The sequence below is a fragment of the Elephas maximus genome, chromosome 6 (assembly GCF_024166365.1).
Source record: "Elephas maximus indicus isolate mEleMax1 chromosome 6, mEleMax1 primary haplotype, whole genome shotgun sequence".
Lineage (NCBI taxonomy): Eukaryota > Metazoa > Chordata > Mammalia > Proboscidea > Elephantidae > Elephas > Elephas maximus.
The window spans coordinates 48,685,083-48,702,744 of record NC_064824.1 but is presented as its reverse complement, the minus strand read 5'-3'; the positions used below and the strand labels follow the sequence as shown (position 1 = coordinate 48,702,744).

The 17,662-nt window shown below is 39.3% G+C and overlaps 1 protein-coding gene across 50 annotated transcripts in view; it reads left to right on the top strand.

The window, feature by feature from the left end:
* NEB (nebulin) overlaps positions 1 to 17,662 on the top strand; it is a 249,303-nt gene that overhangs the window by 215,360 nt on the left and 16,281 nt on the right. For 46 of the 50 annotated variants that reach the window (XM_049887235.1, XM_049887234.1, XM_049887223.1 and 43 more), the window contains 14 exons: positions 630 to 740; positions 862 to 966; positions 1,534 to 1,638; positions 2,994 to 3,098; positions 4,551 to 4,661; positions 5,073 to 5,183; positions 5,842 to 5,955; positions 6,689 to 6,793; positions 10,638 to 10,742; positions 11,286 to 11,390; positions 12,037 to 12,129; positions 13,525 to 13,617; positions 16,496 to 16,588; positions 17,086 to 17,178. In XM_049887235.1, coding sequence (XP_049743192.1) covers positions 630 to 740; positions 862 to 966; positions 1,534 to 1,638; positions 2,994 to 3,098; positions 4,551 to 4,661; positions 5,073 to 5,183; positions 5,842 to 5,955; positions 6,689 to 6,793; positions 10,638 to 10,742; positions 11,286 to 11,390; positions 12,037 to 12,129; positions 13,525 to 13,617; positions 16,496 to 16,588; positions 17,086 to 17,178 — 1,449 coding nt within the window. The remainder of the gene's footprint in view (positions 1 to 629; positions 741 to 861; positions 967 to 1,533; positions 1,639 to 2,993; positions 3,099 to 4,550; positions 4,662 to 5,072; positions 5,184 to 5,841; positions 5,956 to 6,688; positions 6,794 to 10,637; positions 10,743 to 11,285; positions 11,391 to 12,036; positions 12,130 to 13,524; positions 13,618 to 16,495; positions 16,589 to 17,085; positions 17,179 to 17,662) is intronic. The other 4 variants (XM_049887203.1, XM_049887199.1, XM_049887190.1 and 1 more) reach the window with 3 other exon arrangements.

The window sequence follows — 17,662 nt, the reverse complement described above, 5'->3', positions numbered from 1 at the left end:
AAGTATCGCACTTCTTTCTTACCTCTATTCTGACATCATACTGGAGGCCAATAGCCCCCAAATTCTGTTCTTTTTTACTCAGAAGTTGTACCTTATTTGTCAAGTTTTAAAAAATTAAAATTATATAGCCAAACTGCTATTTTGAAATCACAATAAATTCTAATTGAACAGATTTCTTAATTCTAACCTTTCCTGATCATATGCAACTGTTCTTTGAATTCCTTGCAGCAGACCTAAAATGCTTTTGGTTTTCCAATTTAGGAAGTCCAAAATGCTCAAAATCAAATATATTAGATTACTTTGCTACATTTAGCCTGAAGCCTTCTTCCACTTATTTTTGTTTTGCATTAGAAAGAGGTACTTACCTTTTATACCTCTGGATAATATATAATAATATAATCTAAGATTATGTTATTTCATCACTTGATCTTATTTTGATTGCCTCTTGTCCCAGCATAACTATTAATAGTGCCTTCTTTTACTCTGACGAAAGTCCCAGTTTGGATAATAAATGATATTGTCACCTGACGTATAACATATAGTCTTTGGCCTATGTATCTCTGCCATTTCTTCAGTCCTTCAATTGATTGATGTTCAGAAATAATTTGGATGTTTGCATTTGCTGTTAGATTAAATATCGAGAAAATTTCGACAAAGAGAAGGGCAAGACGCCAAAATACAATCCAAGAGACAGCCAGCTCTACAAAGTCATGAAAGATGCTAATAATCTCACAAGTGAGGTATGTTTTTCCTTGCCTTCTGCAGCATTTGTTTCACGATGTGATATGTCGCTATGATCTCCAACAGCACTGTTTTCCATTTCCTGTATTTGTAATCTCCTTTTTTTTCCTTCATATGCAGGTTAAATATAAGGCAGACCTAAAGAAACTTCACAAACCTGTGACTGACATGAAGGAATCGCTGATAATGAATCATGTCCTGAATACCAGCCACCTTGCCAGTTCTGTAAGCTCAATCATTCATTCCTGAAACAGCTAGTTTCACTCATTTGCAACTAAACTCCTTCCCTGAACTCACACGCATCTCCTTCTCTGCTACTGATAAAAAAAAAAAAAATTACTGATAGAACAGATTTATTAGAAAGTTATTCTTGTGTTTGAGTGTCTTCTTCCAAATTGCAGCGTTAATCTCCCAATTCTCCATTGACTATAACACCTCACAGAATGTAACAATGCTTCTATTTTTAGAACATTTAAACTATTTTTTCTTTGAATTAACGAAGCCCTTTCCTCCTTTAAGGACATAGAATTCCTGTTTGCAATAGTTTCTTTCACTTTTAAAGCCTACTTGGTATATTCAAGCCATGCAACTTAAGTGTTTACCTCTAGTATTAACTGACAATACTTAACGTATATTTTCATCTTTTAAAACTGTTTTTAACCCACCACTTAGTGTTTGCTAATTTTAATTTGGTCTTGACAATGCTGCTGTGGGAATGTCTAAACTAAAGAGGAAAAACTGGAACGCTGAGCATCTTGTCCACCAATTGCCTTTTTTCTGTCTTCCCCTCAGTACCAGTACAAGAAGAACTATGAGAAGAGTAAAGGCCACTACCACACCATTCCTGATAACCTGGAGCAGCTTCATCTAAAAGAGGCCACAGATATACAGAGTATAGTAAGTTGATCGAGACTGACTTCTTCCCTAATGCTCATTCATCTACAATGTCAACAAATTTCCTGGATCCCCCAGGATAACAGTTATACGTTTAGCAGCTGCACTGAGAAAGTGGTGGAAGATATAACGGGCTTTTGAATTTACTAACACTTTGAAACAACTTTGGATGTTATAAATTATAACAGCACCTACATATATTGGAGAAATAGTACATATGCATGCCATGTATGCTGCTCAGGTTACTGTCGGGGACTGGAAGTATAAAGATTGTTACAAAAGCGATGATGGTACCCCTTACAATAGTCCCAATGTGCCCCACAGGCTGGCGTCCTCGGTTAGGAAAGAGTACAATTCCCATTTAGGAGGATTTTAATCAGAGAAGTGATATGATCAGATCTGCCACTGAAGGAATCTATAGGTATCGAATAAGTTGCTAAATTTGTAAAATAATCGAAGAGTCTCAGAGGAAAGAAGTGTTTGCTATCATGTGACCTCCTAGTTCCCAAATTCAGCTTTATTTAGTTTCCTGTTGGGCATTAAACCAAGAGGACTAAGAGACTAGAAATGTCCTCGTATCATCTGCAAGCAGCATATGCCTGAGGCCTCTATTCTGTCGACCTTCCAGACCTTGTTATAGCCAGGAGAGCTGAGATTTAAGCATTGCTACTGAGATGCTGTGTGAATTTCAGCAAGGTCCTTTGCATCTCTGTCTTTCAACTTCTCCTCTGTAAAATGTGAATATTAACATGCTTCTCCCATCTCCTAATCACATGTTAGCAGGATGAGGAGATTGCATTTGTGAAACAGCCTTAAGAGGTCTTTAAGAATGTCACGTTTTCATTTTTAAATACATGGTCAATTATGACCCATAGAGAGTTTTTATATACGAAGTTGCTATGTTATCCATTAAATCAAGACCCCAAGTTTCTGGTAAATGTTCTTATCAAGAAAAACTGGACATTTTTTTTTTCAGAAATATTGACTAACACTGTTGTTAAAATGTTCACATCTTGTGCATATCGAACTTCGCCCAAAGTTATTGGTGGGTAATTTTCCCTGTGTATTTCCTTGCGTCAGCATTTCTTCCAGCTGATTTTTTCTGCAGTGATTCTTTTGTCTCCTTGAATTGAACAAACATCCTAATTATGCCTTGCAGGCAGTAATGGTGTTTTCCTTCCAGGAAATACAAAAAGGTGCTGGATCTGAAACACAACAGGACCCTTCTGAATGGTGACGAGATGCTACCCAATTGAACATAATAGATTCATTAAAAAGTACAGTCCCTAAAAAAAGTCTCTGTCAAGGAGCTGACCAGACGAGAGATTACTGATAAGTTTTTTTTTTTTTGTCACTAGGTGAAATACAAGGAAAAGTACGAAAAGGAACGAGGCAAGCCCATGCTGGACTTTGAAACACCAACATACATCACTGCCAAAGAGTCTCAGCAAATGCAGAGTGGGGTAAGTCCTGAAAAACACACATACCATTGAGCTGATGAAAAGAAGCACTGTCCGCAAACACAACTGGTCTCTTGTTATCCGAAATTGGCAGATGATGGCACTTTTTAACATGTGATCACTAAAATTATTTCCATCTCAGAAATCTTATGGTTCAGTTACTAAAAATGTCCTACACAATAGAATATGTTACCGTATATGTTTTACTTGAACTCATTTTTCACAGAACTAGAATAGCTAACTATTCCTAAAATGAAACAAATTATATTGAGTATGATTTGAATTTTTCTTTAATGAATGAAAGGCCCCTTTATATAGATACCGCATGGGCTTTGGAATGGCCTAGCCTTAGAAGGATGCCCCAAGCCAAATAAACGAGAATTAGGGATCACGATGTTTATCAAGACCCCAGAAAATAAAAAGTTAAGGTGCCGTAATTCCTATTTTAGAATTGTAATCAGAGACATTTTAAGATTCTCTCTCTCTCTCTCTCTTTTTTTTTCCCCTCATTTTTAACCAAAGATGGAGAAGAATGGACTCTTGTTTAGAGCTTGGAAAGTCTGCATTCAGTGGGAGACAGTCTTAATTTTTATTTCTTTTTGCTTTTCCTCCGTATATATGTATATATATATATATATATACATATATAAATAGTTTTTAATGACAGTAGCAGTTTATGGAGCTTTCTGGTACACAGAATGCCAGATAATCAAAATTTTAAGATAGTTTCAAGTGATTGGTAAATCTGAGTCAGGACTCCATGGGAGTTTCTTGTCCTGTTCTTGCAAGTTTTCTGTAACTTTTAAATTATATCAAGACAAAAAGTTACAAAAAAGGAGTTCCAACATCTATTCCAAGGCTCTGAAAGATAGCCTAGTACAGGGATTCAGAGATGGGAGAAGCGGTGGCCCTTTCTCTAAAAAAAGCCAACAAATTTTTCTACGCGTCGTTGTCTACTTTATCTACTCAGGGATTTAAAAAATGGGTCATGATTATGAAAAAGACCAAGTTTGCTTTTGGTACTCTCAGGCTTGTTTTCATCTAGGTGTTTTTTTTTTTTTTTTTTTTCTTGAATCATTTATTTCTAATTATGAAATGGAATTCTTTGTCACCTTAAGAAAAGTACAGGAAGATTTCAGGAGCAAAAACTATGGTGTCTTAATGGCACATCCCTCATTCCACTCTGCCAGTGGACTGGCCCCAGTCCTGTTACACCAATGAATGTAGAGTTCATTAAAGTTTCTCAACCTCTGCATTTCCTTGGGGACCTTTGCTGTAAACAAATTATTTCCAGAACAATCAGACATGTTTCAAATGTGTGCTCGTAAACAGGACTCTATTCAAGTCAAGAGGCCATAAATGGAAAATGTTGTAATTTTTTTTTTCTTTCCAGGATTGAAAATAAATTGTAATAAAGATTCTTTTTAATTTGTCTTTCCTTCCTACTCACATTAGAAAGAATATAGGAGAGATTATGAAGAGTCCATTAAAGGCAGAAATCTGACTGGCCTGGAGGTCACACCAGCTTTATTACACGTCAAATATGCCACCAAAATAGCCAGCGAGGTAGTGCCCATTCGGTCTTTTCTTTCCCTCTTGATCCAAATAATTGCACTAATGACATGCATCAGTGTGTTCTTTCTACCATTTTCATCACCACCTAACTTTTTGGGTTTCAAGTTGGGTTCACATGTGTTTGGTACTGCCACCTAACCTGTTACCCAGGTTAATTCTTCTAATTTTTTAATCGAATATCTAATAAAATGTGCTTACTTTAGCATTCTATTAATTTCTATTTTTTCTTGATATTTAACAATAACAGGTGAAGCTTATAACCTACGTTCATCTACATCTTTACTTACTAAACTTTAAGCTGTTTAAAATTTGGAAGGGTCTTATTTTGTTTTTTGGCTCTTTCCAAAAGAGGAACAGTTTGCACTTTCTTGTCAGTGTTGTTGGTTTTATTTTGTGACATAGAAAGAGTACAGGAAAGATCTAGAAGAAAGCATCCGTGGGAAGGGCCTCACTGAAATGGAAGATACTCCTGACATGCTTAGGGCAAAGAACGCCACGCAAATCCTCAACGAGGTAGGTCCACAGCCAAAAACAGGTACATAGTTAACAGAATATCTTTTCCTTCTTAGCCAGGTTACACCGAAAAACAGAGAAGAGATCAAAAGAAAATTTTTAAGTTTCCCGTTCCATAACCAACATGGTTATTAACAATTAAGTAAGATATATCTCTATTTCTGATGAGTTGCTATTATAGCAATCTGTTCCCAAGTGGTTGTCAGAACTACTTACTTATCTAATACTATTTGATTTAAGCATGGTACATTCAGTGCGCTCACTCAGATAAAAACACCACACTGGAGCACTGTGCATCTCGTTTTAATCCTAGTTATGTTCCAAACCAGATTTAAAATTTGCTTTATATTTTAATTTTCTAAGTAGAGAATGCTGGAAGTATTCAAAAGGAGCCCTCATATTGATTGATGTTGACACGAGTAGAACACTTTACTAAAGTGGACTTCTGTAGTCACCATTCTATCCAACACATGGAATGGTGATGGTGCATACTAGCAAGAGAATACTGCCCAGGACAACTGAGGTGGCACTTGTGTGGATTTATATTCACTACTCACTCTGTACATTTATTACCTAGTAATGGAGGTTAGGTAACTTTTTTTTCAACGCTCCCGTAGAAAGACTTCATGGCCACGGTTTTTTTTTTTTTTTTTAATAGAAAGAGTATAAGAGAGACCTGGAGCTAGAAGTCAAAGGAAGAGGCCTGAATGCCATGGCCAATGAAACTCCTGATTTTATGAGAGCCAGGAATGCTACTGATATTGCCAGTCAGGTCAGTGTTACCATGCAGTGTCAATCTGTCAAGAAAGTAGTTGGGGTTATAAGGACAAAATATCGTCATTCTCTTACTTGTTGGTCAGTGACACCAATTGTATACAATGTCTTCCTTGGACATCTACCTGGTGGAAGCCATTCCAATGAAAGAATCAGAGCCCTTTGCCAGCCCTGCTACCATCTGCCTTTCTGAGTCTATAGCCACTGGGGCATTCAGAGCAAAGGGCAGAAGTTGAGGGATCAACTTGGTACTTGGAGCTGGGGCTGACTGTGACCCCCTGGCCTTATTAGCCCTTGTTTCTTAGTCAATACACTCGTCATTCAGTGCCCAGAATATATCTGGGGTTGTTTTCTTCCCACCTTTCAAGGTCTAAATTTAAGACATGGTTTTTAAGGATCTCACGTTGTCTAATACTAATTGGTATGTGTCTTTTGCTTACTTTTCATTCCTACTTTTATGTATACAGCCCATGCTTTACTATCTGTTGCTTAGGTCTCTCCTTACCCTTACTCCCTTTTTACGCCCAACTAGATGGTAAGTCTCTCAACAGCTAGGACTCAACCTTATCTTACTCTTTAGTATAAAGTTTGAACACAAGAGGAAAAATGTTGAATGTTAAATGAATGAATCCTCTTGGGAAAGAAATATTGATCATCTCTTAATCAAACAAATCCAACAAATCTTGTGTACCTTGTAAACATGTACCCAACTGTTGGATGTTCTTTTACAGATTAAATACAAGCAATTGGCAGAAATGGAAAAAGCCAATTTCACGTCTGTGGTTGATACTCCGGAGATCATTCATGCCCAACAAGTCAAGAACCTTTCAAGTCAGGTAAGGGTATTCATGAGAATATAACTCATACACCCTAATCATGAAGAACAAAAGGCCTTCATACCAAAGGGTGTTCCTTCAAATCATAATTTTGTCCAATAAAAAAGAAGGGATTCATCTGTGATGTAAGCTTGAGTTAGAGTTAAGACTTTTTTAATGTCAGAATCAAAATGGATTATAAGAGGGAATTTTAAGGTACTAAAGAACTCTTGGAAAAACCTGGTGGCCTTGTGGTTAAGAGCTATGGCTGCTAACCAAAAGATTGGCAGTTGGAATCCACCAGGCACTCCTTGGAAATCTTATGGGGCAGTTCTACTCTGTCCTATAGGGTCTCTATGTGTCAAAGTCGACTTGACAGCAGCAGGTTTGGTTTCTTTTTTTTTAAAAAAAGAACTCTTGAGGACCCCTGGTCTTATAGTGGTTAAAGTGCTTAGCTCTTAACCGCTGTTCACCAGTTCAAACCCACTAGCCACACCTCGGGAGAAGGATGTAGCAGTTTGCTTCCGTAAAGATTTATAGCTTTAGAAACCCTGTGAGATCACAACTTGATGGGACAGCAGTGGGTTTTGTTTTGGTTTTAAAGAACTCTTACATAATGCCATAGCATAAAAGATCACCAAGTTTAGTAAAGCAAAAAGAAAGTTTTGTTTGGCATATATTCAAAAGGGCAAAACTGGGAAGTGGACAAGCATGCCACCAGAGCTAATATCTGCCTGAATCCAAGGAATATTACAGGACAGACAAAAGTAGGGAAATGGACAAGCGTGCTGCCAGAGCCATATCTATCCGAGTCCAAGGCTTTATTACAGAATTGGCAAGAATGAGAAAATGGACAAGCAGACTGCTAGAGCCATGTCTGCCTGAGTCCAAGGAAATATTACAGAATAAACAAAAGTGGAAAAACAGACAAGCATGCTGCCATAGCAATGTCTGTCTGAGTCCGAGGAACATTACAGGATCCTCAGTATATATTAACATTACCAATGGGCAAAATCATTGAAAGCTTTACCTTTTCACAGATGGCTAAACACTGATTTGAATTGTCTTTCTTAATAATCATTGGTATAGGTTTCAGTAAGGATAGTCAGGAGGCTCTTCACTGGTCCAACAAATTTTCTATTCACTAAATGCTAATAGAAAAAGATAAGAATGGAATGTCTTTTGTGTTCTGTTTGATTGGCTTATGTGAAAGGTTTCCTAAAAGATATTTTCCAAGATTATCCTAACCATTGTCTTTATATCTCAGGGTCCAGCTGATATGTCCTTTTGAGTCCAGCTCCAGCTGGGTCACATTCTCTCTGCTTAAGGACAGGGAATAATGACTCCAATATTATTTCCTAAATCAATAATACAGCCCACAACTAATGAATTGATATTTTTAACATGTAAAATCTCTGATAATGTTGATGTAAGATTTATGTATGAATCTGGAAAAAAACAAAGTAGACCACCCAGATTTGGACTATCAATCTATTTAAAGAGATTGATCTTCTATCACCAACACTGTCTCTACAATTTAACCCTGATCCCTCCGATTGATGGGTGACTCTGCCTCTTCTTACAAGTACAGAGATGAAGAAAAGTAGGATGCCCTTCATATATCAAGATATACCTTATTTGGTTTAATCTTCAGTGATGGTCAGGAGTCTGAAGTTTGTTTTCTTCAAATTAGCATTTTTGCTTGTCTTTTGATTAATGCACCCTAAAGCAGTAGTTGGAGCCCTGGTGGCACAGTGATTAAGAGATACCACTGCTAACTGAAAGGTCGGCAGTTTGAATCTACCAGCTGCTCCTTGGAAACCCTACGAGGCAGTTCTACTCTGTCCTCTAGGGTCACTGTGAGTCAGAGTCAACTCAACGGCAATGGGTCTGGTTTTTTGTTTGCTCGTTTGTTTTTGTTTTAAAGCAGTAGTTACCTATCCTGGCTGTGTTTTATGAACAACAGGGAATGTAGATTTCCTGGCCTCACCCTGGGTTTTTGAAGCTAGTAAATCTGAGATTTACACCTCAACATAAAAAAAGAAAAGAAAAAAAATTCAACTGGACCAATAAGCAACATCATGATAAACAGAGAAAAGACTGAAGTTGTCAAAGATTTCATTTTACTTATATCTATAATCAACACCCATGGTAGCGCAGTCAAGAAATCAAACAATGCATTGCCTTGGCAAATCTGCTTCAAAAGACTCTTTAAATTATTTAAAGCAAAGATGTTATCTTGAAGACTAAGGTGTGCCTGACTCAGACCACGGTGTTTTCAATTGCCTAATACGTGTGCAGAAGCTAGACAATGAATAAGGAAGAACGAAGAATTGATGCCTTTGAATTATGGTGTTGGCAAAGAATATTGAACATACCATGAACTGCCAAAAGAACGGAAACCCTGGTTGCATAGTGGTTAAGTGCTATGGCTGCTAACCAAAAGGTTGGCAGTTCAAATCCACCAGGCCCTCCTTGGGAACTCTGTGGGCAGTTCTACTCTGTCCTAGAGGGTTGTTATGAGTTGGAATTGACTTGAGGGCAACAGGTTTGTTTTTGGTTTGGCCAAAAGAATGAACAAATCTGTCTTCGAAGAACTACAGCTAGAATGCTCCTTAGAAGCAAGGATGGTGAGACTGCATCTTACATACTTTGGACATGTTGTCAAGAGGGCTCAGTCTCTGGAGAAGGATATCATGCTTGGCAAAGTACAGGGTCTGCAGAAAAGAGGAAGACCGTCAATGAGGTGGATTGACACAGTGGCTGCAACAATGGGCTCAAGCATAACAACGATTGTAAGGATGGCGCAGGGCCGGGCAGTGTTTCGTTCTGTTGTGCATAAGGCCTCTGAGTTGGAACCGACTCGACAGCACCTAACAACAACAACAACAAGAGCGAGTGTTTAGCTGCACAGAATCACTGGAGATGATTCATTTCACCTGGGGGATTTACCGTGTAGTGTCTGGGAGAAGAGGGGCACTTGAGGACAGGCCTCTCTAACCAAGGGCAAGGGTTAGGCTGGGAAAACACAAGGAAAAGTGATGATGTGCTTAGAGCAGCCCTTGGCTGGTCCGTTCAGAATGGGTTGGTTATAAGGGCACCCCAGGTCTGTCTAGAAGAGTCGTTAGTCTCCTTCAGGATGGTTTCTGCAGAGTCAAAGCCCTGTGTGTTCTGGAGGCACCTTCTGGGCCTGTCCACCCACTCAGTCCTGCAGCTTCAGTCCTGCTTACACCTGCTCATTGCTCTTCGAATAAGGCCTGCTCCTAAACCTCCTCCTCTCCACCTGCTTGTGGAATACTCTGGTTCCTGGCTGAATGGTTCTATCCAGTTCAGTGAAGATTATTGCCGTTATAGGTATCCCCATCTCCCTGCCAAGAGCCTCCTTGGCTGTAACTTCCTTCCTGTGGTCCAGTCATCAAGGGTCTCTCTTCTAACAGCTTCGCCATGTCAGTGGGTCATATTAAATGCCCAGGCTCAGTTCTCCTAGAAAGAAAAGTTCTCACTGATAGAGAGGGTTATGCTTTATAAACTACCTAATGTCCTTGAAGAAAGCCCCTGGGTGGCCCAAATGGTTAAGAACCAGACTACTAAGTGAAAGGTTGGTGGTTCAAGTCCACCCAGAGGTCCTCAGAAGAAAGACCTGGCAATCTGCTTCCAAAAGTTCACAGCCTTGAAAACCGTATGGAGAGCAGCTCTACTCGGCACACATGGGTTTGCCGTGGAATCCACAGAAACTGCTCTGGTTTTTTAACATCCTCGAACATTAAAGAAAGTACAAGGAACTTTTCATCTGCTGAGCTGGCTGGTTCCATTGATCCAATATCTTTGGTGTTCACCATTCTTATTTCTCGATATCTATTCCCAGAAAAAGTACAAGGAAGATGCAGAGAAGTCCATGCCATATTATGAGACTGTTTTGGACACCCCTGAGATGCAGAGAGTCCGGGAGAACCAAAAGAACTTCAGCCTTGTAAGTTTTCATTGAATCTAACACAGAGCTCCTGATGCCTGGGATCAAGTAGAGTAAGGAGGGCACACATGGGCACACACGCCTGGGTATCTCAACCCTGTAGTGGTGCCAGGGAGCAGCTTTTACTTCTCCCATCTATGCCCCTGCAAATGTGTGCTTGATTCTTCTCCGGGCTCACCCTACATATCATCCCCACACCACAGCATGACAGAGCTCTCTGTCCTCTGATTGGTGGCTTCCTATCACTGACTATCACCATTGTCCATTACTGGTGAAACTATCTTTTTCAAAGTTAATTCTAGGCAAGGGATGCTTAAGAATAACCAAATTTGACACATCATAAGTTTTAGGGTTTTTCAAAATTAATTTCTCCACAAAATTCTTATGGAACAATTTCCCTCTGGATATCAGACCATGATTAGTGTGGCATAGGCTTTTTTTTTTTTAACATGGGACTTCAACTTCTTTTGCATAACATAGGACAATTAAAAATATATAAATCATTGTTGAGATCTTAACAAGATGTTTACTCTTTCTTCATAGCTCCAATACCAGGGTGACCTTAAAAGCAGTAAAGGAAAAATTACGGTTGTTCAAGACACGCCAGAAATACTGCGTGTTAAGGAAAATCAAAAGAATTTCAGCTCGGTATATATATATATATTGCATTTAATGCTAACCTAATAATTCTGTTCTCTTTAAAAGTCTGCTAGCCCCACATTGGTTCCAACAATTAACACCTAACCTCCCCAGTTAATATTAGTGGTTATTTGTAAAATTCCCATCCTTTGCTCCAAAATCTTCACTCCAGATGCCATTTGAAATAAAAACTTAAAACTGGTAACAAAGCAAACTTCCTTTCTTTTTAACTTTTTAATACCAGTGCAGTAACATGTGTTGCTTGCTCCAGGAAGGTGCACTTGTTTTTCATGCTGTAATTTCCTTTATCACACCTCCCCAATGTAACTGACTGACTTCCCATTTCTTTAATGGATTTTGTTTCATATGGGATTTTTTTTTTAATCAGTGTTTTCTGATTTTTCTCATCCTTATATTAATATGGTATAATAACCTTAAAAGAAATCTCAAGATCTGGAAAACGATTCGTGTTATAGCTACTGTCTGAGTCAATGATACTGACCTAGAAGATGCCAGATGCAATGCTTGAGCTCTTGCCTAAAAACAGTCTCGAGTATCTTTTGTTTTCACAGAAGCCATGTTTCCTAGTCGTTCTCCAGGAATGACTGGTTTTTCCTTCCTACTGTGTAACACTATCCTGATTCTGAATGCCCAGGTTTTATATAAAGAGGATGTCTCACCAGGAACGGCGATTGGAAAGACTCCTGAGATGTTGAGAGTGAAAGAAACCCAGGACCACATTAGCTCGGTAAAGACATGGTGGACACACTTTCCATATTTTCTCCCTTCCTTTGACATTTGACATTGATGTCTGAGCTGTGCTCAAAACCTTTGTCACCAGTAACAGCTTAAGTTGCTAATATACATGCTTGGTGTGTGCCAGTGGGGAGACTCGGCTCCTTTTCCTGGCTGTTTTCATGGGGGAGAGTTTAGGTAAAGAAAACAGAGGATTGTAAGGAAGTAGAATCTGTCAGAAAAAGCCAAGAATCAGTCTTCCTCTATACATGTACATGTACATATCTGTCCTAGGTCAAATGAACTTTTGGATATACAAACATTGAAGTATATGGGCAATATAAGGGAGTCCTGGTGGCACAGTTGGGGCCCTGGTGGTACAGTGGTTAAGGGTTTGGCTGCTAACCAAAAGGTCGGCAGTTTAAATCCGCCAGGCACTCCTTGGAAACCCTATGGGACAGTTCTACTCTGTCCTATAGGGTCTCTAAGAGTCGGAATCAACTCTATGGCAATGGGTTTTTTTGTTTGTTTGTTTTGGCGGCACAGTGGTTAAGAGTTTGGCTGCTAACCAAAAAGTATAGCAGTCCAAATCCACCAGCCATTCCTTGGAAACCGTATGGGACAGTTCTACTCTGTCCTATACAGTCACTATTAGTCAGAATCGACTCTGTGGCAATGGGTTTGGTTTCTTTTTTTTTTAGTGCAAGTATAGGAGCACAATGGCTAAGTGCTCGGCTGCTAACTGAAGGTCAGAGATTTGAACCCACCAGCTACTCCACGACAGAAAGATGTGGCAGTCTGCTTCCATAAAGATTACAGCCTTGGAAATCCTATGGGGCAGTTCTGCCCTGTCATACAGGGTCACTAGAAATCAAAATCAACTCGGTAGCAATGGATTTGTTTTGTTTTGTTTGGTTAGTGCAAGTATGGGTCCTCTCACCTCTGCCCCCAAAAAGACAAGGGAGAATCTAGGTATCCTTGTTCTCTGAATAGCTCTCCTCTGACTCAGTCTCGGAGCCCTGGTGGCTCAGTGGTTAAGAGCTTGTCTGCCAACCAAAAGGTCGAAGTTTGAATCCACCAGCCACTCCTCGGAAACATTATGGGGCAGTTCAGAATTTGGCCCCATTCACACTATGTAGAGTGTGTGTGTTCTCTAAACGATGATTTTAAAACTTAGTGGAATAATTTGGAAAAGGACAGTGGTGATGGTTGCACATAATGAACATAATCAACGTCACTGAATTGTACATGTAAAAATTGTTGAATTGGCAGATGTTTTATTATATGTATTTTCAGCACACACACATACACAAACTTGGGGGACTACTAATTAGATACACATACATATTGGGAAGACTAACTACCTAGCATGTAATAATACTTTTATTTCCTATTCTTCTGTCTACAGGTGAAGTATAAGGAAGCAATTGGACAAGGAACTCCGATTCCTGACCTGCCTGAAGTGAAACGTGTTAAGGAGACACAGAAGCACATTAGCTCGGTAGTAGCTTGTACTCTAGCTCGCGTTTGTGTGACTGACCACCTCCCAGTTGCTGCTAGCTCCATTTCATCCGTTCTCCCTCCTACTAAGGGTTTTCCATGCCTTCGTGTTGTTGTGAGCCCTGGCGGCGCAGTGGTTAAGCACCTGTCTAAGTGCTTGCTTGCTAACCAGAAGGTTGATGCTTTGACCCACCAGCTGCTGGCTGTGGGAGAAATATGTGGCAGTCTACTTGCATAAAGATTTACAGCCTTTGAAACCCTATGGCGCAGTTCTACTCCTACAGGGTCATTATAAGTCAGAATCCATGGCAATGAGTTAGTGATGTCATGAGTCCTACTTCTGTCCGGAAGAGGGGCACTACAGGTTGCAAAAGTAGACAAGAAACAGGAAATCTTTGCAGCCTTTTCCCTTTCAAGATTTTTTGCCTTTTATTTTCTGCTCAAGGAGCCTTGGTGGCACAGTGGTTAAGTGTTCAGCTGCTAACAGAATCATTGGCAGTTCGAACCCACCAACCAGCAGCTCTGTGGCGGAAAGATGTGGCAGTCTGATTCCACAAAGGTTACAGCCGTAGAAGCTGTATGGGACCGTTCTACTCTGCCCTATAGGGTCTCTATGAGTCTGAAACTACTTGAGGGCAATGAGTTTCGGCTTTTTGGTTTTTTTTTTGTTCCTGCTCAGAGTCCGTGGGTGGTGCAAATAACTAACATACTTGGCTGCTAGCAGGAAGGCTGGAGGTTTGAGTCCACCCAGAAGTGCCTTGGAAGAAAGGTCTAGTGATCTTTCTGAAAATCAGTCATTGAAAATTCTATGGAGCACAGTCCTACTCTGTCATGCAAGGGAGTGCCATGAATCAGAGTCGACTCAATGGCAACTGGCTATTCTCTGCTCTCTCTCCTTCTTGTAAAGGCATTACATATTTAAGGTGCTGGCTATTCCCTGCCAACACGGTGTATTACGTATTCAGCCTGTTCTTTAACAGGAATTCCAGGCAAGCGTGCACAGTATGCAGAACCTGGTGGCATAGTGGTTAAGTGCTATGACTGCTAAGCAAAAGGTCAGCAGTTCAGATCCTCCAGGCACTCCTTGGAAGCTCTGTGGGGCAGTTCTACTCTGTCCTGTAGGATCACTATGAGTCAGAATCGACTCGACGTCAATGGGTTTCTATGGGTGCACAGTGTGTGTGTTCGTGAGGGGGGGAAGCCCACACCGGAAATATCAGGTTCACAAACATTTCTCCTGACCTGTCAAATGAGCCCTGCTTCTTCCCCTCCGTCTTCCCATCCACAAGCAGATTCTAAACAGTTGTTGGCTACTAGCAAGAGACTATGTGAAGTCTGGGGTTTGGTTTATGACCAATAAAAGGGAAGGAGCTTGGTTTTAGAGATTTTCCTAGTGGCTGGAAAACCAAACCCTTATGTAATTTCCATTAGAAGATACTTGATATGTCTCTTGCTCATCATTCATATTATTTAGATCTTATTCCTTTTTCACTTCCTGCTTATACCCTGACTTCTTTGTGGTACAAATTTCACTTAGAGTTTTGCCCACTAATATGAGAAAGCAACTGCCCTGTGACTGTGGTGTTTGATAGCACTTCTTGCCTTTCTCTGATTTTTGTTGTTATTTTATCATCCAGGAGTATTTCTGTTGTTTTGCTGTGGGAGAGGGGAAGAGGGATCAGGGTAAAGAAGCACAGCTTAGTTACCCAAATGGTAGAGTTTTAAAGATTCCTAACATTTATTTCCTAGCAAAACAACAATATTGCCACGGGAATTCACCTGTGACACAAACACCTCCTTCACTAATACAACATGGAATTCATCCCTCTGAAAGGGAATGAAGGCTAAAAATTCTCGTTAACATTAACATTAACAGAGGGGAAAGAAGACAAGAAGGCAAGAGGGCTTGAGAAGTGAAGGTCCTTTATGCTTTTCATTAAAATTTATAATCATATGACAAAACCAAAACACCAAACCAGTGGCCATCAAGTCAGTTCCAGCTCATGGCTACCCCATATGTGCCAGAGTAGAACTGTGCTCCACAGGGTTTTCAATGGCTGATTTTTGGATGTAGATCACCAGGACTTTGTTTCAACAGTCCATTGATACTATCACTAAGAAATAGGGACTCCCCAGTTTGGAAAGCACTAGTTTACATGATCCAGCAATCATCAGTAAAAATTTCAGGGAATGAGCCCCTCCTAAAAAAATAAATTGTTCACATCTCCTCCCAGTAAGGATTCTTAACCAAAAAAAAAAAAAAATCAAACTTGTTGCTGTCGAATCGATTCCGACTCACAGCAACCCTATAGGGCAGAGTAGAACTGCTCCATAGGGTTTCCAAGGAACACCTGGTGAATTTGAACTGCTGACCTTTTGGTTAGCAGCCATAGCTCTTAACCACTACACCACCAGGGTTTCCTTAAGGATTTCTACCAGTTGGCGATTTTCTTTAGAAAATACGAAGTAAACAGAAAACTCTCAACAACCTGGAAGGAACAGAGTGTCGTGTGACTAGAAAAATTCAAAACCAAGCAACCTATTTACAAATTTTCAAATCTACTGAGAACCTGCTCAGTCAAGGCACTGATTTTTCATGTCGTTTAATTCATTATCATCTTTTCATACGTTTTAGGAATGTTCTTGACTATAGAAAATGCATAATTCGATAGCTTGTTTCCAAGGTAGTAGGATTGCTACTTTAAGAGAAAACATGAATATTTATGGAATTTTTTTCCCTTATTCCTTGATTGTCATATTTGAAAGCTAGATTGTTTTTATGGTACAAGTAGCTTCCCACCAAATAGCCCACTTGTAGCAGTAATCTAAAGGATCCATGGTCATTTTACCTTTTTGGGTACTCTAATTATCTCTTACAGGTTATGTACAAAGAAAACTTGGGAACAGGCATTCCAACCCCTGTCACTCCAGAGATTCAGAGAGTCAGACGCAATCAAGAGAACTTTAGCTCGGTATTTACAAATACATCAAATAAGAAACTCTATGTCCCATAAAAAAATTTACCAGAATAACCCATCATCCTTTTATAAAAAGTAACATCTTAACAACAATTCAGGGTGTGTTTATGTGTGTGTGTGTGTGTGTGTGTGTGTTCACTTGACCAAAACCATCTGAACTTACACAAAGTGACTCACTTTTCTGATTGTACTTTAACATTTTCTGTGACTGACAAGTGTGAATACTTAGATCTGAGGAACCGTAAATAAAACTAACACAAGATCCTTCACCATTATACTTATATCCTATAACTCAATGCTTTCTGTTGTACTTTTGTGTTCCCAGAATTAGCATCATAGAGTTTATCGTTAGAGCTGCGAAGTAAAAAGTAAAAGCATTATCCTTACTAAAAAAAAGTGGCCTCCTCACATCCCCTACCCCCAATTTCCTTTCTTCCTCAATCTTTGTGCTTGTTTTGAGTGTCTTCTGGATACTTTTTTGTATCTCACAGGTTTTGTACAAAGAAAATTTGGGGACAGGAACCCCAACACCTATCACTCCAGAGATGGAGAGAGTCAAACGCAATCAAGAGAACTTTAGCTCGGTATTTCTTAAAAATTTCTTAGGGGGCAAAAATTCTTATTTGAAATAATATCTTTAACCCATCACAAAAATGTAATTTTTCTACCCATAAAATTACTAAATTCATATAATGATACCAATTATTATCTCAGTTTTCGACGCAAATCTAATTTAGTATTCACTTTAGCTCTGGTGTGAATTTTTCATTGTTTTTCCTAAAACGTAGATATTTATCACTTCCCTTAAAAACCTGTAATACTCAGATTTCCTTCCTGCAATCTTCCTTTAATAACAGTAGGTGCTTCTAACTGGTGTGGGATAAATTTGAAGTAAAATCTAACATCCTTTCAAAAGGAGAATGTTAATTGGAATTTTATTTCTATTTATTGTTGCCATGTTGGATGTACTCTTTGTGTTTGCTGCTTTTCTTAAAAAAAAAAAAAAAAAAGGTAATTCCTAAACATTTTCATTCCAAAGATGTCATAGCAATTCACAGTAATGCAGAA